Here is a 22894-nt window from a genome sequence, read left to right as displayed (position 1 = left end):
AAACAATCTTGAAAAAGAAGAACAAAGTTGGGGGACTCATATTTCCTGATTTAAAAATTGACTACATAGCTAATTTAATCAAAACAGTGTGGTCTGGCATAGTGACAAACATGTAATTCAATGGAATAGAATTGAGAGTTCAAAAATTAACCTTTATATTTATGATTTATGGTCAACTGATTTTTCCCAAGGTCGTCAAGACAATTCAATGAGGGAAAGAATACTCTTTTCAACAACAGGTGCTGGGACAACTAGATATCCACAAGTAGAAGAATGAAATTTGGACTCCACCTCACAGCAAGCACAAAAATTAATTCAAAATGGATCACTGGCTTAAATTTAAGAGCTAAAACCATGCAATTCCTAGAAGAAAACAAAAGAATAAATCTTTGTGATCTTGGTTTATGGAATGATTTCTTGTATATGACACAGAAAGCTCAAGTAAGAAAAGAAAAAAACAGATAAACTGAACTTCATCAAAATTAAAAGCTTTTGTGAATCAAAGGACACCACCAAGAAAGTGAAAAACTAGCCCAAAGAATGGGAGGAAAGATTTGCAATTCATATATCTGACAAGAGACATATTTAAAATACATAAAGAATTCTTACAATCTTACAATATAAAAAGATAAATAATCTAATTTTAAAAGGGCTAATGATTTAAGTAGACATTTCTCCAAGAACGATGTACAAATAGCCAATAAACACACGGAAAGAAGTTCAACAGCATTATTAGGGAAATGCAAATAACCACAATGAGACACCATTTCATACTCATTAGGATGGCTATAATAAAAAAGACAGACAATAAAATAAAAAGTGTTGGTTAGGATATGAAGAAACTGGAACCCTTAAACATTGCTGACTGAATGTAAAATGGTGCAGTCTCCCCCTTTTCCTATTTTTTTGCCATGCCTCAAGGCATGTGAGATCTTAGTTTCCTGACCAGGGACAGAACTCATGCCCCCCTTTCTGTGGAATAACAGTGTTTTGACCGCTGGACTGCCAGGGAAATCTAGTGCAGCCACTTTTGTGAACAGTTTGACAGTTCCTCAAAAAGTTAAACACAGAGTTGCCATATGACCAAGCAGTCCCACTCCTAGGTATCTACCCAAGAGAAAAGAAAACATATTCTAAGTGAAAGAAGCCACTCATAAAGGCCAATATACTGTATGATCCCATTTATATGAGATGTCTAGACAAGACAAATCAATAGAAACAGAAAGTAGATTAGTGGCTGCCTAGGGTTGGGTGGGGGGAGAAGGCAATGGCACCCCCCTCCAGTACTCTTGCCTGGAAAACCCCATGGATGGAGGAGCCTGGTAGGCTGCAGTCCATGGAGTCGCAAAGAGTCGGACATGACTGAGCGACTTCACTTTCACTTTTCACTTTTATGCGTTGGAGAAGGAAATGGCAACCCACTCCAGTGTTCTTGCCGGGAGAATCCCAGGGATGGGGTCGCACAGAGTCAGACACGACTGAAGTGACTTAGCAGCAGGGTTGGGGGGAGGGGGAATCGTGGGGAGTAACTGCTAATGAGTATGAAGCTTCTTTTTGGAGGGAATAAAAATGTTCTAAAATTGATTGTAATGATGGCTGCACAATGCTGTGAATATACTAAAGACCACCGAATAGTACCCTTTAAAAGGGTGAGTTTTATGGTATGTGAAATATATCTCAATAAAGCTGTAACAAAGAAATGGAAGCAATAACAGGATGTCTGTGTGCTAGTGGGAATAATCTTGTAGAGAGGGGGAAATTGAGGCAGGAGAGAGGGAGAAATTGCTGAAGCAATATCTTCATGTAGGTAAGAGAATAGGATCTAGTGCCAAAGTGGAAGAACAGGATTTTGATGACAGTATGGACAATTTTTCCATAATAACAAAAAATAAGGCAGAGTATGTGAATACAGATGCAGTTTGGTAGTTGGCTGTAGCAATGGGAATCTGTGGAGGTTTTCTTCTGATGGTTTAAAATTGTCAATCAAGTGGGCAGCCTGAGCCTAGGATGGGAGAGGAGGTGTTGGAGATTTGAGGAGAGAAGGCATGAAATAGTCATCTAGAAGGGTAGGACAGTGAATGGTCTAGGGAGAAGTACAGTGGAGCTGGCAGAGTTGAATTTAAGCAGGGCTGGTGTTTTGCCTGATAAGTATGCTATAGTGACAGAGGGCAAGGGAAGTGAGGATGTATGCAAGGGAATGATTATTTTGATGGACCACGGAATCTAAGCTGATTAAAGGAAGAACATGGGAACCTGGAGAAAGTAAAGGGCAGTGAAAACATTCAATCCCAGTGGCATTGAAGGACTGTTGGAATTGGGGTGCTGGAAGGAGTGAGCTAGAACGATAGTTACTGGTTGGAGAACAGGATGCCTGAAACAGATTATGGAGGTGATGCAGTCAGAGGTAACTCATAAGATGGGGAAGACTATCAAGGTGCACGCCTGAGGTGTGGCTGAAGGCAAGAATACCATAGAAAAACAGACTATAGAACTGAGACACAAGAACACTGGAAGGGTAATCTATGAGGATATTAAAATCACCAAGAAGTAGGACTGGAGTAGTGTTACAGAGAGTGACAGTGAGCTGGTAGCTAAATTTTTCTAGGAATGGGGCATGAGGCATGAGGCATGTACATGTGTATGTCTGTACCTGACTATAACAGACAGATAGGTGATGGTATAGTTTGACGACCTGAGATTTAAAACAAAGTGGTTGATACTCATATAATCTTAATGTAACTCTTCATAAATTACTCATTAATTACAAAGGAAAAAAAGGGTACAATGGAGAAACCTGGAGACATCAACTTAAACAAAGTCAATGTGAACAAAACCAGTATTGATAAACTGACATCATGTGCCTCCTGATATAAAGCACTGAAGGCACATCTCTTCTGTGGCATCCTTGCCAAAATTATATAACTTAACTATAATCACAAGGAAATATCAGACAAACCCAAATTTTATAAAATCACTGCCTAGGACTCCTCAAAAGTATCAAAGGCATGCAAGACCAAGAAAGACTAAAGAACTGTACCAGATTAAAAGTGTCTAAGGAGAAAAAAAAATAAAAGTGTCTAAGGAGAGAGTACCATTCAAGATGGCGAAGTAGAAGGATGTGTGCTCATTTTCTCCTGAGAGCACCAAAATCACAACTAGTTGTTGAACAAACATCGATAGGAGGATGCTTGTTGTTGTTTAGTCAGTCACTAAGTCATATCCTACGCTTTGTGACTCCATAGACTGTAGCCTGCCAGACTCCTCTGTCCATGGGATTTCCCAGGCAAGAATACTAGAGTGGGTTGCCATTTACTTCTCCAGGGGATCTTCTTGACCCAGGGATCGAACTTGGGTCTCCTGCATTGCAGGCAGATTCTTTACCACTGAGCCACCAGGGAAACCCAAGGATTCTGGAACACACCAAAAAAGTTACCCCATTTCCAAAGACAAAGGAGAAGCTGCAACAAGACAGTAGGAGGGGTGCAATCATGATAAAATCAAAGCCCACATCTATTGAGTGGGCAACCCACAAACTGGAGAAAAATAATCCCAAAGATGTTCTCCCACTGTTGTGAAGGTTTTGAGCCCCAGGTCAGACTTCCCAGCCTGGGGAGCCAGCATAGGAACTAGGAATCTCCAGGGAATCTGACTTTGAAGGCCAGCAGGATTTGATTATAGGACTTCCACAGGACTGGGAGAAACAGAGACTCCACTCTTGGAGGGCACAAACAAAATCTTGTGTGTACCAGGACCCATAGGAAAAAAAGCAGTGACCCTACAGGAATCTGAACCAGACCTACCTGCTCGTGTGGGAGTGTCTCCTGCAGAGGCATGGGTCAGAAGTGGCTCATCACAGAGATGGGGGCACTGGCAGCAGCAGTCCCGTGCCTTGGCCTAGGCCCATGGAGCCTGTAGATTCCAGGGCTGGGTTACCTCAAGCCAAACAACTAACAGGGAGGAAGGCAGCCCCACCACTCAGTAGACAATTGGATTAAAGTTTTACTGAGTATGGCCTGCCCACCAGAGCAAGATTCAGGTTTTCCCACTGCCAGTCCCACCTATCAGGAAGCTTATACAAGCCTCTTAGCCTTATCCACCAGGAGGCAGGCAGAAGCAAGAACTATAATCCCACACCTGCTGGAACAAAAACCAACCACATCACAGAAAGTTAATCAGGATGAAAAAGCAGAAATTTATGTCAAAGGGATGAGATAAAACCCCAGAAAAACTAAATGAATTGGAGATAGGCACCTTCCAGAAAAAGAATTCAGAATAATGATGGAAAAGATGCAAGAAATGTTTGCCAAAGATCTATAGGAACTAAAGAACAAACAGAGATGAATAATACACTAGAAGGAATCAATAGCAGAATAACTGTGGCAGAAGAATGGATAAATGACCTGGAGGACAAAATACTGGAAATCATGGTCGCAGAACACAATCTAGAAAAAAGAATGAAAAGAAATGAAGACAGCCTAAGAGACCTCCGGGACAACATTAAATGCACCAACGTTCTCATTATAGGGGTCCAGAAGGAGAAGAAAGAAAGAATCTGGGAAAATATTTGAAGAGATAATAGCTGAAAATGTCCCTAACAGGGGAAAGGAAATAGTCAACCAAGTCCAGGAAGCACAGAGTCCCAGGCAGGATAAACCCAAGGAGGAAAACACTGAGACACATAGTAATCAAACTGACAAAAATTAAAGACAAAGATAAAATTTTAAAAGCAACAAGGGAAAAAGAATAAATAACATAAAAGGGAACTCCCATAAGGTTATCAGCTGATTTCTCAACAGAAACTCTACCAGCCAGAATGGAATGGCATGATATATTTAAAGTGATAAAAGGGAAGAAACTACAACCAAGAACACTCTACCCGCAAGACTCTTGTTCAGACTGAATGGAGAAATTAAATGCTTTCCAGATAAGTAAAAGTTAAAGAATCCAGCACCACCAAACCAGCTTTACAACAAATGCTAAAGGAACTTCTCTAGGCAGGAAAGACAAGAGAAGGAAAAGACCTACAAAAAATAAACTCAAAACAGTTATGAAAATGGTAATAGGATCATACATATCAACAATTTCCTTAAATGTAAATGGATTAAATGAACCAAACAAAAAAAATGAAGAAGAAAAGAATAAATGCACCAAACAAAAGACATAGGCTGGCTGGGTGGATGAAAACACATGTGCACATATGCACTTCCACTTACCACATTCTTCTACTTAATCCCCCAAATTGTATGTGATTATTTTATATTGTTAGGTTAATCATGTTCCCATTATGGCTAGCAATTGTAACTATCTTTTATTTTTTGTCCATTGATTGTGAAAACTGATAAACATCTTTTACTATTGTGATTATATAACTATTATTCATTTAAAACCATTGTATCATATGTAACTGTTATTCATTCAAAACCATTGTATCACAACTGGCCAACAGAAAATAATAGAATTCTATATTATAAAACTACCATTTAATAGAAAAACCTGCAATCAATTTTTAAAATCCAAATGCATATCAGAATTATCTTGGAATTGTATGAAAAACACAAATGCCGAGATTTTGCTTTTTTCTCCAAAGCTTAACTCCAGATGTGTTTCTAATAAGCAGACGTGTTTAAAAACAATTGGACTATATGATGGTCTTTTACTTTTATCTAGTTTGTTTCACTTTTTCTATTTCATATCCAGTGCTCGCATTTCATTTAGTTTATGTTTTTCCAGTTTCTCAGTCTCATTTTTCGTTGTTCTTTCTCAAGCTTTTATCAAGTGTAGAAAAGCTTTTGTATACATATATAGTATGTATAATACAATATAGTATGTATAATATAACATATATATTTTAGAAAACTTACAACTTTTTGCATATCCCAAAAACATGACATTTTGATTCCACTTGTTTGACTAAGTATGAACAGAATGCGAGATTTCTAATTTATATTCACTCAAAACTTTGATATCGTTCCATTTATTCTGACATCTAGTATTACTGCTAAAAGTCTAGAAAGCTTATTACCTTAGTGATTTAAAAAAAACAAGTTGAACAAGGCTTGAAATTTCTAATCCAATTCTGAGAATATAATGAAATACTATGTTGAAAAAAAAATCCACTAAATTAACATATGATACATATTATAAACTAAAGTATAGATTTTGCTCAAATTTCACAAAATTTTATGTTAGTGTCCATTATCTGTTTTCATACCTTAGTCAAGATTCTATATAGTATTTAGTTGCATTGAGCAGCTTCAGCTGCATGCAACAAATTCTGATAAATTCTTTTTATTTTTATTGTTATATTTTCTAATTTTTCTTGTTATGGCTTATTAGATACACTCATAATTTTAGAGTAGACATTTAATTTCCAAATACATGCTTTTTTTAAAAGTATTTTTGATTTTTTTTAAAGTATCTTTGATATTAATTTCTCATTTAAATGCTTTCTTCTCTGCAATCACTCACCCTCTGTTTTTTCAGTGTTTTAACTTTACCGAGGCTTTCAACGGCTAAGTCAAAGGTCTCTGTTGGTAACTGTCACATTGCACTTGAAAATATGTGGTTTATTTTTGAATATCTTTTGATATTGATTTCTAACATAATTCCACAGGGATAAGAGAACAGACTCTGCATGATTTCAATACTTTCAGACCATGAAATTTTTGCACCTTGTTTTTGGATATGTTCCAGTGTCACTCAGTTGGTAAAGAATCTGCCTACAATGCAGGAGACCCAGGTTTGATCCCCGGGTTGATATGTTCCAGCGTCTCCTGGTTTATAGTCTATGGGAACTTGAATAGAATTGTATCCTGCTGTTGTGTGAAAATTGTATAAGTCTTAATTACGTTGAATTGGTTCATAGTACTTTTCAGGTCTACTATATCCTTCTACTTCTCTGTTTATTCATTCCATTAATTTTTGAGAGTTTGATATTGAAACTCCAACTAAAAATCTTATTTTATCTACTTAAAAAAGTAACTGTACTTACTATATAGTGGAACTATATGTAAATTTGTTCTGTATTTTCCAAGTCTCCTGTAAATGTGTTATCAATTTTCATAATTTAAAAAAGAAAAAAAAGTACATAGTGATGTATTATTGGAGATAATCTAAATAAGTACATGTTTGATTGAAGAAATAATTGCATTGACACATGCTAATTTCTCATTGTTGAATATAACAATAAAAATTTTCATGTATTCTCATGGACAAATTATATTCATAGAAATGGGTAATATATATGTTGGGCTTTTCTTCTCTACAGGTTTGTAAACTGAAATTAAAAAAAATAATGTATAGTTGATCTATAATATTGTGTTAGTTTCAGATGTATAGCATAGGGATTAAGTTTCCTGTTTTTGTTTTATGGATTTTTTTTTGCAAATTATATTCCGCTATAGGTTATGACAATATATTGGGTATAATCCCATGTTATACAATAAATTTGTGTTGCTTATCTAAAAAAAAGTGCCTAAGGTGATATGACAGCTAAACACAATGTGGAATTCTGAATCTGATCCTAGAATAGAAAAATTATAGTAGTGGAAAAAATGATGAAATTCAAATAGATTCTATACTTTCATTAAGAGTATTGTATCAAAAAAAAAAAAAGAGTATTGTACCATTGTTCATTTCCTAATTTTGATAATTGAAATGTAGTTGTATAATTTCTTAACATTTGGGGAATCTAAGTGAAGGATATATGGGGATTCTTTGTATTGTTTTTATAACTGTTAAAAAGTCTGAAGTTATTTAAAAATAAGAAGGTTTTAATTCTAAAAAAATAGAATGTTTAAGGAGGAGGGAGAGAAAATGTCTGGGAAGGACATATAGAGTGAGGACACCTACTCTCATGTCCTAATCTCCTGGCAGGAGGGGTATGAGGGGGCTGCTGGGGGAGCAGAGTGCTCAGGGAAAAGCCAGATTTCTATTCAAGCAGTTGTTCTCAGTGAGGGATTGAACAGACAGGCAAGGGGTGTTTGGGGAGCATTTGACTGTCACAATAATTGGAGATTACTTGTGACATTCAGTGGGCACTAACCAGGGATGCTCAGCATTCTGCAGTGCACAAGACAGCTCCACACAGCTAACAATCATAATGAGTCCCATACAACTTTAGAATGTTCCATCAGACAATCACGTAGGTGAAAAACCTGTTCATTCATTCATTCATTCAATCAACAGTTATTGAGAGAGACTACTATGTTCAAGCACGGTTTCAGGATACATCAGGGATACATCAGAACACAAAACAAACAAACCATGTCTGCCCTTCTGGAGTTTACAATTGAGTGGGAGAGTCAGACATACAACAACAAACATAATAAAGATGTAAGTTATGTTATGTAAGAGGGTGAGAAGCACTATGGAAAAAACAGAGCAGGGTATGTGCTAGGGGAGTGCTACAATTTTAAATATGAAGGTCAGGGTAGGCCTCTTTGAGAAAGTGACATCTGAGAAGAGGCCTGAAGGAGGTGAGGGCATGAGCTTTGTGGATATTGGAGGCGGGCGCATTCTAGGTACAAGGGATGGCCCAGTTCAACCTCCTGAGGTGGATGTGTGCCTAATATGTTCAAGTAGCCTAGAGGAGGTCAGGATGGGTGAAAGAGAGGGAGTAAGTGGGGAAAGTCATTGGAGATAAGATCAGAGAGGTTATGGGAGCCAGATCATGGATTTTAATATATAATGACTTTTCCAGTAATTCAACAACTATATAAATTGAGGGAAGACTGCACTTTGTTTTGTTTAGAACCTTATGAAGAACTGCTCATCATCTAGGAAAATCACATCACCCTATCCATGGTTTGTGAGTCACAGTGTAGCTGTCACACTCCCAGGTACAAGCATTATATGTTCAAGACCACTCCATTATGTTCAAAACCACCACATTATGTTCAAGACCACTCCATTATGTCTTCCGGTGGAATTACATCCCAGGCTTTACATATAGAAATATATATTTTAAAAGAAAAAAAGATAAGGAAATATATATTGTTTTATCATAAATTATTTTTCCTGTACTTCTCACTTATATCCAGTTAGGACACTATATTGGTTTTGAGGGGAATTATGTGTGTAGACAGATTCTATTATCTATGCATTTCAGTTCAGAACAGTGAAGGAGATATTTCAAAATGTACATTATAAAAATGGAGTGCTGTGTCCAAAAGGTATGAGAACCACTAAGGCATGGCAAAAAAACCAACAGGACTATTCAGAAACCAGGGTGAGAATGAAAGGGATTTTGCTGATGACTGAAGGTGAGTTCCAGACCCTTGGTCAACTCCCGGGTTGTAATGAGAAGACCCCTGGTCTCTGGTCTTCTTGTGGTAACTAACATGATACAGGATAGGAGCCTGATTCACTTTTTCATCTAAGCTGCTCCCCACCCTAGGGGGGTAGGTCTCACGTGTTTAACACAGTAGCTGGGGAACAAAGAGGGTTGTCTCCTCAATGATGCCAGAAGCAGCCTAAGAACAGGCTCCGTTTTTTTACCCACAGAACAGACAAGAGCCCCAGACTAAGCTGATAGGCACTCTTAGGCCAAGCTCATGGCTATAAACAATGTACCTCTAACCTTCTAACCTATTTCGGGATGGGAAAGAGACAGAAAGAGGAAAAGCAATAACAGAGAAAGAAGCATTCAGAAAGAAGAACCAATTGGGGTGGGGGGAGGGTCATAGACAGGGAAAAATAAAGGCAAAGGCCAAGAGAGACTATATTCTTTTCAATCATAACAGTTATTATTTATTGACACTTTTCTAGGGGCCAGGCAGCAGGGCAAAGGGAGGCACATGTATTGTCTCAGGAGATTATTAGACTCCCATTTGACAGATGAGGAAACTGAGGCCCAGCTGGGTGAGGCTCAAGGTTTTACAGCTAGTTTTTACTGGCTGGATCAGGATTCAGCCTTGTAGGTCTGGATGGTCTCCTATGTCTCAGAGAGGGAGCCAGATAGAAAGGTAAAGGCAGACAGAAAGGTGGGGATAGACACAGAGGAAGGGGGAGTGGAGTGGGTAGAGAGAGACGGAGACTTTCAGACAAGCAAGCAGACAGACAATCACTGAGCTGCAGACCTGCAAAGTACACCGTTTACCAACAGACAAAAATGAGGGGAGCTCTGAGGGCGGGCATGGGGGTGGGCTCCGCAGGGTACTCACCTGGTTGCTGTTTGGGGCCGCAGGAGCACTCGCCCTCCTTTTGCTACCCGCACGATCCTCCGCAACCTGCTGACCTAGGGTTGAGAGGCCGCCCAGATAAAAGCTCGCCCAGGTCCAACCTCTCACGCGCTTCGGCTGGGCATCTTTCCCCCCGCGTTCCCCACCCCCAGTCTTTACAGAGTCTCACCGGAAACCTCAGGCCGTCGGTGCCGCCACTGCCTCGCGCAAGCAGATTCCAGGTACCGGCAACTGGATCTCGCGAATGCACCGGATGCGTCCCTCCCGCCAGCCTAAGCGCTAGGGGTGGTCGCAGGCCGCCACTGCTACCGACGGCTCCAGGGTCCTATTGGAGGAGTGCCCTCCTGTCTTCCCTGGGATTGGCTGGAGGTGGAAACACTTTATTTTTACCCCCCGCCCCCCCCCCCCCCCCCAGCTAGGATCCAAGCCCAGGAAAACCCGCCCCTCTGGGGGTCTTTGATTGGTTTATGAGCCAAGCCCATCCTTTAGTAGGATTGGCCAAGAGGAGGATCGTCATCGCTCTTTGCCAGTCGGTTCGATAGGTCTTCGGGCGGTTGGTTGGGAGCACGCAGGCGCGAAGCCTAAAGTGAGGCCTGGCGCGAGTCACTGGACAATCTGAGATGCGCAGCTTCTTGACGTTTTATTCTCCGTAAACCACCGCTCCGCTAAGAGACACCATTCTGCCCCCAGTTTCCCATAGGTTACCCCCGCCTGCAGGCATCTCGGAGCCAGGTTTCTCTCGCTCAAAGTGAACGTAGTTCCCAGTTTTATCCCTGGAGGATGAGGTGGTTATAGGCGTCTGGCCAGTCACCCACTAGCCCCTGCTACTTACTGATTAAGACATTGGTCAAGTGACAACCTCACTCAGAGCCTCAGCTTAACCATCTGTGAAATGGGAAGATAACTTTTAAAATCTTACCTGAAAATGCTATCCATTCAATAGGGGATTCAATGAGAGAACATAAATTAGTTGCCTGGAACATAAATAATTAAGGTCTCCCCTCCCAATTCTTGCCTTTGCCATTGTTTCAGATTTAGGGAGCTATGGCTCAGAGAGGCAAACTGATTGACTTAAGGTCACACAGCAGTACGACCCAGCATAAAACCCCAGCTTCTGTCTTCCAGACGAAAAGGGTTTAAGAAGGGAGGAGATACAGGAAGGCCCTTCCTATTATCAGGGTTTCTTAGTTTGGGTTCACATACCTCACTTCAGTCCAGCTGGGACAGGGTTTAGAGGGGTTCCTAAATTTGAATGGGGGAAAATGTTTTTTCTCTACTCTCCTGTAATTGAAATTTAGCATCTTTTCAGCAAAGAATATAACTCACCATAGTAGTAATAGTACCTGTGACTCCATCACTAATAGAAATCACAGAGATTTTCATGTCATATTCTAGATGTTTCACATTTCTTGAAATATATAATCTCATCTCTATCTCAAAAGCATATTTGTCATTAGACTGTCCATTAGATCTTGTGATTGAATGGGTTAACAAGGAGCAAATATATTACTATAACACATATTTGTTTTTCCATATTTAATAACAATATTTAAATATACTCAACATTTTATGGCTCTAATTATTTTATTTTATGCATTGAAAAGATATTGTTTTCTGAGAAAAGATGCATAGGCTTCACCAGGTCACCAAGCAGGTCCATAGCACACAAAAAATGTTATGAACACTTGTTTCAACTCTGTACTCCAGGGGGACAAAAACTTGGTCTATTCATGTTCCCTTGCTGTATTCCTATCACTGAGTTTCTATCAGGCACACAGCATGTGCTCAATAAATGTTTATGGAATGAAAAATAGGATGCTTCCCTAACCATCCTCCACTTCCCCAACCACGGGAGCCACTGATGGCCTTTTTGGTCACCAAAGAAGGAGGAATCTAGTTTCCTGAATTTAGTTTTGTCCCTGCCAATCTACTTTTAGTCACAGAAGTGGGTGGCACTTTAAAGGTCTGGTCCTAGGAAGTCCTGGGAACCTCACCCTAAGGAGGTTGCTCCAGGCTTCAGGGGAGTGGGGTGAGTTGTGAAGGATATGAACAGGCTCTGGGGCACATTGGATCTATAGTTCCTCACTCTCCTCCTGGTTTCTGTTTGGGGTCCCAGCAGATGGGCCTGTCTTCGTTGGTCTTCAGCAAAGACTATATTCTGGAGTTGGATGTGACCTTAAGGACTTCTAGAACAGTCCTCCCTTTTGGAGGACCAGACTGGGCAGAACTGAAGCCACACCACACACTAAGGAGTGAGAGCACAGGGAAAAGATGTCACCCTAGACAAAGAACATTTTCTTCTCCCATGCCTCAGTCCAGGACATGAGCATCCTGGCCAAGTATATTAGAATCCCATAATTGGGTCCTAACAGTGTCCCTGAAGTCAGAGGCCCTCTCTGACAGGGTGGGTGAAGAGGAGCCAGGATGAGAGGCTAGGGATTTGATTAGAGAGATAGAGATGAATCAGGGAAGAGCAGGATGAAGGCCAGACTTCAAAGGTTTGCTTTAAGATTAGACTCCATTTGGGATCTTAGGCTGGTTGCTTCTCCTGGGCTGATCCCCCAGCATGATTCTGTTTGTAGATGGGAAAGCTGAGACCCTCTAAAGAGGGTTAGGGAGTCATGTTGTGCATCAGAGTAGACTCAGGCAAGGATACCCAGGCCATCTTTCTCCAGATCCTTTGCCCCTGCTGCTTTCCCCTCCCCTCCACTTCATCACGTGCTCATTAGGACTGACTCCAGATACTGCACATAGGTGTTTCTTTCCTTTGCACAAGATGCCTTGACTCAGCATCCTGTACTCTCAGCTTTGGCCCTGGGGAAAGATGTTCTCCTTTTGGGCCAGGGTCTCTTCTACCCACTTCTGATAGTGTGGTCCCAGCTTAGAACCAGAGGCATCCAAGCTTCCATGCTTTCCCCAAAACATTTATCAGAATCTGGAGTATATCCAAGATCTGGTATTCTAACCATTTCACAGGAGGTCCCACAGCAACTTGGCAGTCATCTCTGACTTCTCTCAATCCCTCTTTTTCTATACTTAGAGACTGTTGATTCTAGCATCTTAAAAGCACTCATAGAATACACACATTTCTTGTGCAGGAGAATTCCAATTAATTTATGTAGATACTTCCCCATCAAGGAGTTGGAGGATAACTCCCCACTCCCTAAGCACGGCCTATGCTTAGTGGCTTCCTTCCAGAGAGTACAGTATGGAAGGTGGGGGAATGGAGTGACTTTACAGTGGAAAAACCTGACATACACTACCTCAGCCAGGTGATCAAGTTAACATCAACAGTGATAATGCATATTTATAGCATGTACCTTTGATATGATACAAAGAGTATGGTACTTTATTTCTGCGGTCCTCCTTTTCCAAACCCATAACTCCTGTCTAATCATGAGGAAAATAGTAGACAAATCCCAATTGAGGGACATCCTGCAAAATACCTGACTAGTATTCCTCAAATGTTGATGACTCCAGGTCATCAAAAATGAGAAAAATCTGAAAAACTGTCATAGCCAAGAAGAGTCTATGGAGACATGATGACTAAATGTAATGTGTCCTAGATGGCATCCTGGAACAGAAAAAGAAAATTTAGTGAAAACTAAGGAAATATGGACTTTCATTAATAGTGTTTTGATATTTGTTCATTAATTGTGACAGACATATCATACAAATGTAAGATGTTAACAATAGGGGAAACTGGTAAGGTATACTGGTAGGGTATAGGTACACTCTCTGTATTATCTTTGCAATGATTTTGTAAATCTAAAATTTCCAAAAGATAATATTTTAAAAACCTCCTGTATCCTTCCCCATGGGGCCATTCTCACCTTAGGTATAGCATCAACTTCCTCACTGCTCTCCCTCCCTCGAATCAATGCTCCTGGCAGCCAGCAGAGGGCATTATGTAAAACACAAACCAAACTGTCTGAAGCCTTCCCCAAAATAAGAGCATCGGATGGAAAGTTTGGGACGTATATTGCAGAAGATATACTCGGATGTCTGGGATCTGTGTGTAAGTTATTATGATTCATAAATAAACTGGGAGGTTTCTGTGGTGTTCGTGGAAATAAAGTTACTGTATCCAAAACGTAAAGCCACTGGGCCTTTCCTCAGATATCTCCCAGATAAAGCCTCTTTCAGACGCCCAACTCCTGACCGTTTCCGCCCTGCCCCCACAGCTACATAGTAATTTTCCTTTTCTCTTCCTTTGAAAAGTAGTGAAAGTGTCAGTCACTCACTCGTGTCTGACCCTTTCCGACCCCATGTACTGTAGCCCACCAGGCTCCTCCGTCCATGGAATTCTCCAAGTAAGAATACTGGAGTGGGTAGCCATTCCGTTCTCCAGGGGATCTTCCCCACCCAGGGATCCAACCTGGTCTCCCGCATAGCAGGCAGATTTTTTACCGACTGAGCCACCAGAAAGCCCTGCTTTTCCTTTATCTCTATGCAAACTCCCCAGTCAGGGCTCTCTTTTCTTGCCTTCTCTCCCAGGTCCAGCCCCAGAGATCATGCACCCTCTTCCTGAGAGAGCGCTTATGCATTACTGGATTAAGTCCTAACTGATATCATTTTTATTTCACTACATGCGAATGAAAAAAATGGATTCCTCTAGCGCCCCCTCTCCCAGCCTATACTAGGCCGGAGGAAAGGTTTGACGCACGATAAATAAAAAGATAACTGCATGGCTGATTCATATCAATGTATGACAAAACCCACTGGAAAAAAATAATAATAATAATTAAAAAAAATAAAAAAAAAATAAAAAGATAACTGAATAAAATATTCCAGGGCGCAGGGCATCTCTGTGCGCATGCGCGGAGGGGAAGGCGTGGGAAGCCGTTAGCTACCTGCCTGGGTCTACTGCGGCCTCCGGGAGAGGGAGGGGCTCCCTCAGCCTCGCCCTGCCATTGGTCAGGATGGTCCGCATTGACCTGACGCAACATCTCTGCGGTCGGGAGGAGCTCGCCCCTAGCCAGGCACCCCCACCCCCAGCAACTACCATCTTCCTGGCCCCTGCATAGACGAGGCGCCTACTTGCGGGCCTGTGGGAACGGAGACTGGCTGTTGGGGTCCGCGCACCGAGTGGGACAAAAGACTCGAAACAGCACTCTGAATTTGCTCACACTTTTATTAGGATTACCAGGTCCAGAGGGAAGGAGGTGGGACTTCTGGGGGAGGGGCACAGGAATACCGCAATGGCGAAGCGGCCTTGCATAGACACCGAGGCGGGCTAGCGGGCGCAGCTGGTAAAGGCGACGGGTGGAGGAAAAGCGAGGGACTTGGGAGAACAGGGTGGCAGCAGAGCCCCCCAAGGCCACAGCAGCCCTCCCCGCTTCGGGATCAAGGGTGTCCACTCCACACAGCACGAGGAGGGGGATAGAGGGGCCCTGACCAAGGCATCACAATAAATACGTTTAGCAGCACACAGAAGCCTGCAGGGGAGGAGGGCTAAAAGGAAGGGGAAAGCCCCCATTCCCTCCCCCCAAAATAAGAACTTCTCAATTACTAAACCATAAAAATAAACTTTAAACCCGTGTACGAAGTCAGTCACCCCCCAGAAGTGCAATGCGGGGCCGCTCGGCCCTAGCTGATAGGGAGGGCAAATGGGGCAGGGGGAGGAGGATATAGAGAAGCAGCCCCTGAAAGGGTAAGACGTTTATCCCATTTTGCCCCTCTTTGCCGGGATGGCCCAAGGGTTTTGGACCTGAAGCACCTTCTCCATGTCGGAGTCTTCTGAGTCTTCCTCTCCTGAGTCGTCCTCGATTCCTTCCTCATCATTGCTGTTCTCACCTTGCTCACTGCCTGCACAGGACAGAGAATCAAGGGGGTTAAAATGGAAGAGGGTGGTTAGATGGACAGGTAGATGTCACTCTTCATAGGGAAGAGAGCCCACAGTCAGGTTTTGGGGGGCCTGGGACCACTCATCAAGCACCTCTGCTTGGAACAAGCAGCCAAGTATGTGTGTGAACTCAAGCTAAGAGAGTAAGGGGCAGTGGGAGGAAAGCAGGAAGGCAGGGTGGGCTGCCCCTGTCCTAATTAATACACCTCTGAAAGTAGCTTTTTCTCCCAGTGTATGCAGTGTGCATGTCTCTTCCTGAGCTCTGACTTCAGCTGAATAAACCTTCTATTCATCCAGAGGCTGCTCCCTCTTTTTCCTTCGTGTGATTCAAATAGGCCTAAGTCTGTCTTCTTTGGCCCAATTCCCCACCCCTGCTCCCGTACTAGGGTTGTGTGGATAACTCTGCCTCCCCTTTTCTGAAAGGAGATGCCACTGAGTAGGAGGGGATGAGGCCACCAATTCCCTCAGTTTCCCTACCTAAAAATATGTTTAGATTGAATCTGCTCGCTCATTCAACTCCTCCTTTCTCGGTGCCCTCTATGGAAGTTTGCCAGGGATACCATGGCCAAAACTCCCAGGAGTGGTTGGTCCTCCTGCTCCTTCCACCTACGGGGCTGCCTCTCCTCTATTTGCCTGCCTACAGCCAGGCTCAAACATACCCCTTGCTTGCCTTCTGGCATTTCCTTCTTAGCCAAAGTTTGACTCTATTACCTTAACCCCTGCTCATCCCTCCCCCTCCCTACTGTGGTCTGGTTCTACCCCCACCAAGCCACTGAAACTACTCTTCCCAAGGTCACAGATGATCTATTCAGCCGCTAATACAATGAACACATCCCGGCCCTCATTTTACTTGCCCTTTCAGGACCACTGGACACTGCTGACAATTCCTTCCTTCTCAGAATGTTCCATGACTTAGTTCTCCTCCTAAATCTTCCCTTTCAGAGTCTCAGTTTCCCCATCTATAAAATGAGGATAATAGTACCTACTTCTTAAGAGTTGCTGTGAGAATTAAATTACTTAAAGCAAGAAAACCCTTAGTACAATGTCTGGCACATAGTAAACACTTCATTAATGTTAATTGGACCCAATTAACATTAACTGGCCCCAGAATCCAGATAGAGGATTCTGCCCTGGCTTGTTACCTCCTTTCTTTACAATTTCTGACTTCCCAGACATACCACTAACCATCTGCCTCTCAGACACCTGTACCTGTGTCCAACAAGCCCTTCCAACTCCATGTTCCTCTCTGCATCCCACCAATCCCACTGCCATGCCCTTCCCCATCTCATGAAATGGTGCCTCCTTTGGCCAGTCATCCAGGCCAGAACCAAACATGACAGTTACCTTAATTACTGCTTTCTCCCTCAACCCTCCATGTGCAACCCTTCCTCAGCATTTCCCAAAATGCTTTTTTTGGTGGACAGTGAACAATGGCTTCTGTGATCAACATTTGGGAAATGCTGACTTCTACAATGTTTAAATAGGTTTCTTAGAGCAGGATTTATCAGAGCCTTTCAGGTGCCAATGTACATGTGACTCTACATAAGGACATTATTGTATGCAGTATTTCCCCAACATATTTGACCACTGAACCTTTTTGTGAGAACCTTTTGGTGAAGGGTCTTTAGAAGACAACCTGGGAAACCCTAACAGACAGACTATGCATTTTCACCCTTCTAGGTTCTTTTTCATGTGATCCCTTCCACCAAGAATGCCCCATAATGCTCCTTAATGTGAAGGCAGCCTCCAATTCAAATGTCACTTTCTTTCTCTAGTTCTCCCCTTCCTGATTCTGGAGATAGAATTAGCTCCTCCCTCCTCTGGGATCACTGAGCACACTGTTCACTTCACCCCCAGCTCCCCAAGCAAGCCTGGGAGTTCCCAGAAGGCCAGGGCTGGGTACAGAGTGTGCTGAATTGCAATGTGTTTGCCACTTTTTTTCTTCTGTGTGTGAACCTGTCTTAGTTTACCACCCACTGCCTCCTATCTCTTCTCTCTGCTTCATTTGTCTTGTGTTCTGTTACAACCTATCTGCCTATCACCAAGAACTGAAATTTGTTTCTTTGTTTTGTTATGTTTGCAAATTTGTTTCCTGGCCTTGCTTCATTTAAAAACTTACTGAGAATGCTTTTTTCTTTTCTCCACAAGAGCAGATTGTGCTCTTGCCTTGATACTCTGACCCCAGCCAGATTTTCTCTGACAGAAGAGAAAGGAGGTAAGACAAAAGGTGAGGGTCCAAAGAAAAAAAAACAAAACAAAAAAGGTGAGGGTCCAGCTCACCTTCCTCACTGCCCTCCTCCTCTTCCTCCACTGACGACTCTTCTTCAGAGATGTTCTCTACTTCGTCCTCATAGTCATCCTGGTTGGTGGTGTTATGGTGATCCTTGTCAGAGTCTTCAAGGTAATTCTCGTAGTCTTCAATGTCTCTGTCGTCATCATCGCTGCCTTCATTGTCACCTTCGTTGCCATCATCATCACTACCTTCATTGTCACCTTCGTTGCCATCATTATCTTCAATATCACTGCCATCATTGTCTCCTTCATTGTCACTGTCACTGCTGTCCTGGTTGTTGCCATTGCTGCTTTGGTTGCCACCTTTGGGGTTCTCATCAGCATTCTCATCGTTGTCATCAGGGTTCTCTTCGTTCTCATCAGTGTTGTCATCTTCAGGGTTCTCAGTGTTGTCATCGGTACTCTCCTTGTCATCAGCACTCTCATTGTTATCAGTGGTTTCATTGTCATTGGGGCTTTCGTTGTTGTCGGTGGTCTCATTGTGGCCAGGGCACTCGCTGTCACAGAGGCTCTCACTGATATCAGTTATCTCGTTGTCAGTGGTCTCGAAGCAGTCAGTAGTCTCCATGAAGTCAGAGATCTTGACGTCATGAATGGTCTCATTGTCGGTGATACCATCACTGTCTGAGGTCTCTCCAATAATGTCTTCCATGATGTGATAGTCATCAGAGTCTTCCACGATCACCACTTCATATTCATCCTTGTTTTTACTGTGGAGAAGTCTGGGGTTCAGTATAGGGTTGGTGGGAGGTGATGTACCCAGAGCAGATAAACACTGAAAGGTGGTAAGTAACACGGAGGCAGTAGGCTACAAGGATTCCCAGGTATGAGGCTAGGTGGGGAGAGTCCCATTTCTGCCCCTGACAGCATAACCTCAGCCAATCACACCCCATTTCTGGGCAATATGTTTCACCCACTTGTAAAACATATTGGATTGGATCATCTCAAAGGTCCCTTTTGGCTCTACGAATACTGTGTGACACTAGCCTAGTCTTTGCCCCACCCCTAACAAACCACCTCTCAGTCATCAACACTCCGCAATCACCTTTCTTCTTTTTCTTGCTTCTTTCTGCTTGTTCTGTAGCCCCCTTCTCCCATCATGTAGTAACGCACAGGGTTAACCCACAGGTCATTCTTGATAATCTGTTGAAAGAGACAGGGGAAGGGAGCTATGGGCACAAGTCCCAGAGCCTACTCCCAATCTCCCAGGCATCCAAGGGCAAGCCTAGCAAGGTCTTCCCTGGCAATGCCAGGAGGGGCCCCACCTCAGCAATCCTGTCAGCTTCTGGGAGGCTATGGTTTGAGAACCAGCTGAAGAAGCTGTGGCTGGCGTCCTGGTTCCCATGCCTGTGGGCCTGAGGTTCCTGGCCCCGGTGCCAGCGAATTGGGGTGGAGTGAGACACCAGCCGGCCTGGGGCAAAAGGAAGCTATAGAGAGGGCACTGGACAAGGTTAGATGGGGGGGATGAATTTGCTCTGGGGCTACCTCTTACCTGAGCGGTTGCGCTGGAACTCCTTGACAATCACCATATTTGTGAAGTAGGGGTTTGTCTGGAAGTACAGCTTCATTTTGTAGCCCATGGAGATATGTCTGAGATCCTGTACCTGCTCAGGGTGGGGGTAATGGTGGAATTCCCACCACACTGTGGCCCCTCCCACCCAATCCCCCCTCACCTCCAAGGACCAGATTCCTCGCCCAGTCCTAGTAGAAAAGATCTCTCTTTGGCCTGACCTGCAGGTTGGTCAAGTAGCGGAAAATGTCTTCATCGCGTTGGTTGATCAAGATTGAAATTTTGGGGTGGTTGAGGAACTGATGGAGGGAGCAGTTTAGGTCAAGGAGTGACTGTTCAATGAGAAGGAGGGAAGGAAGGCCAGACAGGGATATGCAGGGTGGAACAAAAGAGAGGCTGGAGCAGAATTCCTTCTGTGCTCATGTGATGTATGTGGAGCAAGTAGGTCATGCGACAAGACCCATACTTTTATTCCCATGATACCATGTGGTGAGCGCCTGTGTTTAAAAATATCAAACCTCTATATTAGGTGGCCCTGCCATGGTTCATATTTGCCGTGTGTTTGGGTGCTGGGAGTCTATACCTAAGTGATGTTGTATCTCTGAGTGTTCACAAGACAAGACATCGTGTGTCTGGGGGCTAAAAGCCCATGTCCAAATGATGCTATATCTGGTTGCTGATGGCCTGTTGTCACATGATGTTATATATTCGGGTGTTATGGGTATGTGTGCACATAATGTTGTGTGTCTGTGTCTGAGGGCTTGTGTCCAGGTGATGGTGTGGTCTGGGTACTGAGGACCTGTGGCCACATGATACTGTGCCTGGGTACTGGGGGCCTGTGATCATGTGATATGTATGTATGACAGTGTCAAGTGTCTGTGTCCATGTAATTCTATTAGGATGTTAACCCCAGGTGTTCCTAACATGTTACATGGTCCCCTAGAGACAAGCTTATCACCAACAGTGAATTACTGTTATTTCCTTCATTTAACTTCTTAATCTCTAGATACTCCTTCTCCTGATCCTTCAGGGCTCTGGCCCCCTCCTCTCCAGCCAGGATTGGGGTCTCCCTAGAATCTAAGTAGAGACCTAGGCATGCGCAGCCATGTGTGACTTGGGTACCCTTTCTGGGCCAATTCTCTGCTGTATGCCCTTCCCCTCCCTCTTCACTGTCTCTGAGTCAGGTTATCTTCCATGTCCCCCTATCCCCACTCCTCTTTTTACCATCTCTGGTCTAATTTTTCTGCTATGTGTCTCTGTCCTCCCCCTTTCACTGTCTGTGATCCATTTATTTTTTAACGCTATGCTCTTCTCTCCCTTTCCCATTTGTGGTCCAGTTTTAATGGGCCCCCTCCCCCTTCCCCAGCCCAGCTTCTCTGATGTTTTGCCACACTCCTTCCATCCCTTCTCCACCAGACTTCCTCATTCTTCCAACAGGGGCCCGCCCCCACACCCTTTCACCCAGTCTGTCCCTCCTCCCACCGCCCCCCACCCAATTCTGGTCATGGGCTCCTGGCCCATGAGTATAGATGACAAGGATACTGCTTTGACCCAGAAGCCTGGGATATGCTGGATGATAAGATCTCTGCGCTCCAGGAAGGGTCTCCGCATCTGGATGAACTTGCGCTTGAGACGGAGGAAGGCCTTGCCTGCCTTGATATTCACCGCCTCCAGGTCTAGTTGAATGTTTTCCAGAGCCTGCAGGATGCACTCTATCTTCTCGGCATTCTTCTCTGGGCTTTCCCTCTTCACCTTCCTGGGCTTCCTCTTCCTCCTCCTCCTCCTCTTCCTCACGCTTTCCTTTTCATCCTCGTCGTCGTCTTCCACGATGATGACAGTCTCCTCTCTCCCCCTTGGACCGGCTAACCTCTGGTACCCCCGCCCCCCTGCGCTACAGGTTTCTAGGGCCTTCTCTCCTGCAAAGCTGCTGGGCTCCGTCACCTGGAAGTCAATCTCCAGGCTTCCCCCAGAAACCTCTGAGGGAGAGAGCGTTTCTAGGCTCTCCGCGGGAGGGGACGACCCCCCGTACCCTGACTCGACTGCGGGCTCCCAGCCAGGACCCCCAGCCCCCAGGGTGAAGTATGCGCGGATACCCCCCTCCTCGAGAATGACATAGGGCGGAGGCGGGGGCAGAGCAGGGCCCAGTCCCACCCCCCTCATGTCAGCCAGCACCTGTGCCGCCTCGGTTTCCTCCTGGAGCCTCGGGCGCTGCTGAGGTGGAGGCAGGGGCAGGCGCAGGAGAGGAGGAGGCGGCGGCGGCGGCAGCTCGCTCTGAGGGGGCTCGGAGCCACTAAGGCGGCGGGCCTTGGCCGGAGGCCCTTCATCTGGGCGGTCCATGGTGACCGCGTTTGCACAGCTTGGTTCTTCGCGCTCGGCCAGGCCGCCGCTGCTCGTCACACCTGAAGCGAAGCTGCCGAGCCTCACGCGACCAGCTCTGCTCTCAGCCTCGCTGTGGCGCTACCGCCCACAGCTCCTGCCGTACTCCCTCCGCGCCAACAGTCAGGCCCAGCCCCCTCGTGACGCCAGGGGCCGTCCCGCATCGCCATTGGCTGCAAGCCGTGGCGGCGGCCCTTGCGCCCCCTAGCTCCCCACTTTCTCGCAAGCAATCTGCTTGCCAACACCGCACCTCATCACTTTCCCATTGGCTTCCCCCAGGCTCGCCAATCACCCGGCTGACTCTCTCAGCGACCGTCTAGACTGTGCAGGGCGATTGGCCGCGGAGAGATCTGAGGGGAAGAAGCCCTTCTCCCTCACCCGCCGACGTTTTATCCAATGGGAAAAGTACCAGTGGTTCTGAAGACCCAAACGCAAAACAGAAAAACAAGCGCAAGCAGTGAGCAGGATGTGCTCAGATAGACTCGAGAGCCTCGCCGTCATTCTCTCCCTCCCCCCCCTCCCCATCAGCAACTACGCACTTCTTAAATCTGCCCCTTACCCTCGGCCTTGCTTTCGCCCCTGCAGCGGCGAACTCGGAGGTGGCGAACTCGGGGCTCGGGTGGCCCTGAAGGAGCCTGGGGTTTAGAAATCGAAGGTCTTTCGTTTGGGGCCAGGTTTTGACGTGGCGTT

At 44.5% G+C, this 22894-nt stretch overlaps 2 protein-coding genes across 5 annotated transcripts in view; both read right to left on the bottom strand.

The window, feature by feature from the left end:
• The window catches only part of KANTR (KANTR integral membrane protein), a 40507-nt gene extending 29951 nt beyond the window's left edge, over window positions 1-10556 (bottom strand). For all 4 annotated transcript variants that reach the window (XR_009692095.1, XR_009692096.1, XM_061138027.1 and 1 more), the window contains exons 1-2: window positions 10351-10556; window positions 10164-10237 (exon numbers count right to left, since the gene is read on the bottom strand). The gene's annotated coding sequence lies outside the window, so the exon portion shown is untranslated. The remainder of the gene's footprint in view (window positions 1-10163; window positions 10238-10350) is intronic.
• A 4741-nt stretch (window positions 10557-15297) lies between these two features.
• TSPYL2 (TSPY like 2) lies at window positions 15298-22334 on the bottom strand. Its single transcript, XM_061136322.1, has 7 exons — window positions 21371-22334; window positions 20050-20127; window positions 19811-19922; window positions 19584-19729; window positions 19364-19461; window positions 18307-19028; window positions 15298-15989 (listed from the first exon to the last, which is right to left on the bottom strand). The coding sequence occupies exons 1-7, from the start codon at window positions 22163-22165 to the stop codon at window positions 15844-15846; spliced, it is 2097 nt and encodes a 698-aa protein (XP_060992305.1). The 5' UTR covers window positions 22166-22334; the 3' UTR covers window positions 15298-15843.
• Window positions 22335-22894: the final 560 nt, after the last annotated feature.

The sequence above is a fragment of the Dama dama genome, chromosome X (assembly GCF_033118175.1).
Source record: "Dama dama isolate Ldn47 chromosome X, ASM3311817v1, whole genome shotgun sequence".
Classification (NCBI taxonomy): Eukaryota; Metazoa; Chordata; class Mammalia; order Artiodactyla; family Cervidae; genus Dama; species Dama dama.
The sequence above is the reverse complement of the archived record's forward strand: the minus strand, read 5'-3'. Positions and strand labels throughout refer to the sequence as shown.